At 40.0% G+C, this 5,543-nt stretch overlaps 1 protein-coding gene across 5 annotated transcripts in view; it reads right to left on the minus strand.

Annotated features, from left to right (window-relative positions):
• Positions 1 to 5,543, minus strand: part of pak5 (p21 protein (Cdc42/Rac)-activated kinase 5) — a 100,828-nt gene continuing 95,285 nt past the window's right edge. For 4 of the 5 annotated variants that reach the window (XM_028439913.1, XM_028439912.1, XM_028439911.1 and 1 more), the window contains 4 exons: positions 3,540 to 3,666; positions 3,048 to 3,173; positions 2,067 to 2,201; positions 1 to 734 (listed from right to left, as the gene is read on the minus strand). In XM_028439913.1, coding sequence (XP_028295714.1) covers positions 579 to 734; positions 2,067 to 2,201; positions 3,048 to 3,173; positions 3,540 to 3,666 — 544 coding nt within the window. In that variant the 3' untranslated portion in view covers positions 1 to 578. The remainder of the gene's footprint in view (positions 735 to 2,066; positions 2,202 to 3,047; positions 3,174 to 3,539; positions 3,667 to 5,543) is intronic. The other variant, XM_028439914.1, reaches the window with a different exon arrangement.

A 5,543-nucleotide genomic window follows, 5' to 3' on the forward strand; every position in this document is an offset into this window, starting at 1 on the left:
AACTATTTAATACTGCTTTTTATCACAATGGTTACGACACGATAAAATACTGCAAATTATCAAAACTGTACAGAAAAACTTACAAGTTTCTCTAAAATACATTTTGACTGTGTTGTGAGAGAAGCGTTAGTCGTCTGTCCGTGTTGGACCAGCTGAGCAGCAGCAGCAGCTGTTTGACAAGTCATTCCTCGTGTTTAATAAAAAAAATCTTCCTCTCGCTGGTCAGAGGAGGCCCTCCGCCTGGCCGGGGCCCCTCCGAGGCTATGAACAGTCGAGCTGGAGCTGAAGGCTCAGAGCCTTGGAAGATAAAAGACAGCAGCAGAATAAACGTCCAGCCAGTTCCTTGTGGTGCTCCACTACACCAGTTCAAAGTCTGCAAATAGGAAATTCCTTTTTATTCTTCTTCTTTTCTTCACTGAGTGTGACTAATAATATTTCCTCGAGCTAATCTACTCCACGGGTACAGGTGTGGGTGTGACGTGGGGGTGTTTTCTCAGGCTGGGCGAGGGCTTTGCCACCCACAGCACGTGCGTGTGCATGAGTGTGTGTTTTTAGTATATGGAGGAGGAGAATGCACTTCAGCGATGGCGGTAGTGTCTCATGAGGGGGACGATGCAGGATGGAGGGCCGGACAGTTTGAGGAAAGGATGCTGGAGGAGCTCCTGAGCCGTGGCCCTCTGTGACGGCTCCCTCACCAGCATCATATCCAAGAAGGAGCGCAGCACGGAAGACACCTGTAGGGCCCAAAGGATGAACATGAAGTACTCACGTTACTGTAATTGAGTTGCTTTTATGGGTACTTGTACTTTTTTGACTATTTTTCTAAATCAGTAATTTTACTTGTACTTAAAGAGTATAGCTAAACCCCAAACCCACTTTTTTCTGCTGAATACACATATGTATTTGGGTGTTGAAGGCAGGGTAGGTGATTTTCGAAAGCCAGCATGATTTTGAATGCAGTTTCCTCCGCCTTTACTGGAGAAAATCCCCTATCCTACCTTTAAGTAGTGCTATTGGTTGATCCTAGTCCATCTTTTAACATTTTACAAAAAAAAATTTTTTTGAGCATTTTTAGTTGCAAAATGTCAGTCACTGCCTTCTCAGGCTTGAGCCGGCTGTTGAAATTTAAATTCGCTATTGGTTGAGACAGATTATTGTGACCATTGCGCGTCACCAACTTTCACTGTCGGCCCCGCCTCTCCTATAAAAGCTGAGTGGAGGGAGGAGAGATTCCCCCAATCACAGCCCTCAGTGAGCATTGATCGACAGCAGATTCTGGTCTAATCAGGCGGTTCATCAAGCTATGTGTGTATGTACAGACACATTGTGTGTGTATCCCCGTCTGTCTCTGTGTGTGCGGACGTGCATGTACTTCTCACTGCTATGTGTCTTTATGTGTGTGTGAGGCGGCGGCGTTTTGAGGCTCTTGGTTACTTTTTAAGTACATTTTAAAAGAAGTAATACAGTGCATAACATTTCAACACCCAACCGTTACAGAGTAAATGATCATTTTTTGTGATTATTTTTTTATTTCATGGTCTATTGAAGTCTTGCCTTTTCTGATCAACGCCCAGCTACTTTCATGGGTTCAGGTTGTGGTTTCTACCTATTATGTTGTTACCCACATGGCACATTTGGCACGGCACGGTTTTAGAGTTCGAAAATGTAGCTATACTTATACTTATACTAAGAATTTTTGTTTCTTTTGTATTGAATTTGTTGGTGTCATTTTATTTTTAAAAAGAATTGTACATTTTGACAAACCCTTCATTTTATACAGATGTCTTTGTGAAAAATAAATTAATTTCCAGTCGTGCAAGATTTGGTCTCGTCCTTTTTAAGTTTATACATGAAAAAAAAAGGTTATATATAAGAAGTTTACTGTCTGCAAGGGAACGTGACAAGATTTATTACTAAAAAGAAATGTGGGGGGTGAAAGTAACTGCTAACTTTAACTATGAGTACTATTTAATTGAGCTACTTTTTACTTGTGCTTGTACTTGAGTACAATTTCAATCAAGCAACAGTACTTCTACTTGAGTAGGATATATGGTAAACCTTTTCACCTTGTGTGACTCCTTTAGCCGCGGGGGCAGGTTGTCTCGTATCCTCCTCATGGCCTGCAGAGGGGGCTCATTAAAGTATGGAGGTTCTCCATCCACCATCTCAATCACCATGATCCCTAAAGACCAGATGTCCACCTGGACATGCAGATAAAGGTCACTGTGTTAGTACCAAAAAAAGAATCTATCTCCTCAAGCCTGTTGGTTCCCAAACTATTTCTGTTCCGCCCCTTTGAAGAGTGAAACATTTTCAGGCCCCCCATTTCCGAATTTTTTTTCAAGAAAATGGGTCTAAAATGTAACCTTTATTAAAAAATGAGGAGGAAAAAATGATTATTAAACTCATAAAAAGGTTTTTTTTTTTTTTTCAGGGGAGTCTACGTGCGCCCTGGTGGGGAATGGAAACATGACAGGTGGGGCGACAAACAGGAGGACATTTACAATTTCATGCCAATCTTCTTAAAAACTTTTCTTCATTGACAAAAAAAGATCATTAACATTAAACAAAATGCCTACACATAAAGAAAGTAATAAGGAGAAGCCCAAAAATGTAGCAGAAATTAAAAAAACATGAAATTATTAGACTGTGTTAGATATGCGACCGGTAACAAAATGTAACGTGGAACTAAAGTGCAAATATATATATACTGTATATATTTACGTCGGCATGCACTTCACATGGAGTGGAACAATAAACAAACGTTCAATAGCTGACTTAAAAATGTGACTCCTTTTTTGTTTTCTTAAGCTTTTTGGCACAGATCGCAAACAATGTTTCGTTATTTCCGGTATTTTTGACGACTGCACTTTTACTTTTTATTTGTTTTTCATGCAGGCGATAAGTTTAATTTAGTTTTTCATTCATCATAAAACTGAACGTTACTTGTTCCCTATTAGTTCAGGGGGGCGATGGGCGCAGGTGGGGCCCATCGCCACAGTTGGAGTACCTTCCATTAGTCTTACGTTGACGTGTGCTGTTCTTACCTCGGTACCATAAGGCAGTCTGGATATGACCTCCGGTGCCATCCAGTAAGGCGTCCCCACCAGGGACTTCCTCTTGGGCACCTCTTTGGAAACTTGGGCACAAAAACCAAAGTCTGACAGCTTGATCTGCAAAGACAAAGACGAAGAAGACAAAAAAAAAAAAACGCGCTCATGTATTTACAGTAGGTCTCACTCAGTGGTACTTGTTTAAACAATGGAGAATATATTAATCCAGACATGCACTGACCTCTTGTGATGAAGAGCTTTCACGGACGACACTAATCTCTTGTATTAGCAGTTAATTGTGCCTCAATTAATCATGTCTTATCATCTCGATAGAAGCATTAGGCCAGATTTAATTACTGCAGTACAAGTTGTAATTGATGATGAACAGTTTCTGCACTGGCTGATGTCAAGTGATGAGACTGGCAGTCAGTGAGAAGGTCGGGAAGTGGGAGATGCCTTACATTACAACAATAAAAACACACTCACTCTGCCATCGCTGGTCAGGAGGATGGAGTCACTCTTGATGTCTCGGTGGATGACGCCCTGCATGTGCAGGTAGGACAGAGCCCTGAGCACCGACAGACACACTGTAGCTATCTGCTCCTCATTCATCCTGCAGAGAGACGCACAGAAACCCGTCATAATTCAATCAATGCGGTAATAAATGTTTCATCCACGACAGCCAGTGTCGAGCCCAAGACTGGCACTGGCTTTGTGCTGGGATTTAAGTCCTGATTATGTATGTAGTTAAGCAATAATAGAGCACACGTAATCATTTCAAGCATATATGCCAAACTCAAACTCAAATTTTTGTTCAATGTAAGAACAATAAAAGTTGTAGATGTAATACGATGGGGCTTACAGTACAATATTTTAGAGTAATATTGAATCACACTTATTTCAACAACAACAACAAAATTTAAAAATCAGTAAAATGGAAAAAAATTGCAATTTCTCACACAGAATTCTGGCAAATTACATTGCATTACATCAGGAAACTGTAAGTAACGTACAAAAAATTTGAAATGTGAAAAGTGAAAGTGCAATCTGAGGCACAAGAAGTTTGACATTTTTTTTCCCTTCACATAAACGTCTATTTTTCTGAAGGGTGAGGGTCTAGTCTGGCCCAAAGGAAGATTTTGTTCAATGTAAGACTTTTTGTAAATCACCATATAAGTTGCAGATTAAATACAATGGGGCTTGCAGCACTTGATTATTTACAGTAATAATAAATCACATTTATTTCAACAAAATCAAAAAATCTAAATCAGCAAAAAGGAAAAATCTTGCAATTTCTGACACAGAATTCTAACAAATTACATTGCAACTTTTGAGAAAATGACTTGCAAATTCAAGGAATTTTAACTAATTGCTTAACATTCGGGATACTGTAAGTCACTTACACAATTACTTACAAGTGAAAGTGCAAACAGAGGCACAAGATGTTTTCATGATTTTTTTCTTCACAAAAACATGATTTTTTTCTTCACAAAAACATGATTTTTTGTGTTCCAGGAGATCAAAACAGGTCGTATGTGGCCCTTGTACTAAGATGAGTTTGATTTAAAAGTGTCCTTTATAAAGTGGGATTTCTCATTTCTTATGGTCCCTCAAAAACAACACACGTCTTGCTCTTTTTTTTTTAAAGTGAAACACATGTAATCACGATCAATAACCCTGAGATGGTGTAATGAATGATTTTACTGCTTTGACATCATGTAGTAATTACGTTTTTTATGATCACCCAACAGACCCCGAGTTCAAATGTTGCTGTGATCAACACAGTGAGTCCAACCGAACCGACATGCAGTAAAAGTGTGTTTAGAAACTGTGGCCCTGTCGCCTGCAGCCACTGCAGAGAAGAGTCCCATATGGAGAAACGGGGCGATGCAGTTCGTCTGACTGAACTCAGCTCAGCTCCACTGAACATTAACATCTAGACCCAGCTGGCCAGGCCATGTGTGTGTGTGTGTGTGTGTGTGTGCGTGTGTCTGTTCTGACCTCCCATCATTCACACTACCTGTGCAGGAAAAAGACTCTCAAGTTAAAACACAACATATCAATTTGCGTGTTTGTCAGATCACAAGGAATACACGCTAACCCCAGCCAATAGAAACAGGAACTTAAGGAACTTGTATGATTAAAAAAAACTAACTTTAAGTTTGGTCTACTAACAAATCCAAACTACACACACACACACACACACACACACACACAGATATATTATCCAACAGTCCTGCAGATTGCAGCAGATTTTATTGTCACACACGTATGCTTTTACAATTACTAGAAATAAATGAGCTTTCTGTTAATGGACAAACAACGGGACTGACTCAGAGTGAATGGGATGATGTGTATGTATGCAAGGACAAATTTACCACTCATCACCTTGGCTTACCCACTCACACGCTCACACGTGCTCGCACCGAAGGGGAAAAAAAACACATGATCATTGTTTCACGACGTCACAAAACGGTTTCATTTAGCCTA

The sequence above is a fragment of the Gouania willdenowi genome, chromosome 24 (assembly GCF_900634775.1).
Source record: "Gouania willdenowi chromosome 24, fGouWil2.1, whole genome shotgun sequence".
In the NCBI taxonomy this organism is placed as follows: domain Eukaryota; kingdom Metazoa; phylum Chordata; class Actinopteri; order Blenniiformes; family Gobiesocidae; genus Gouania; species Gouania willdenowi.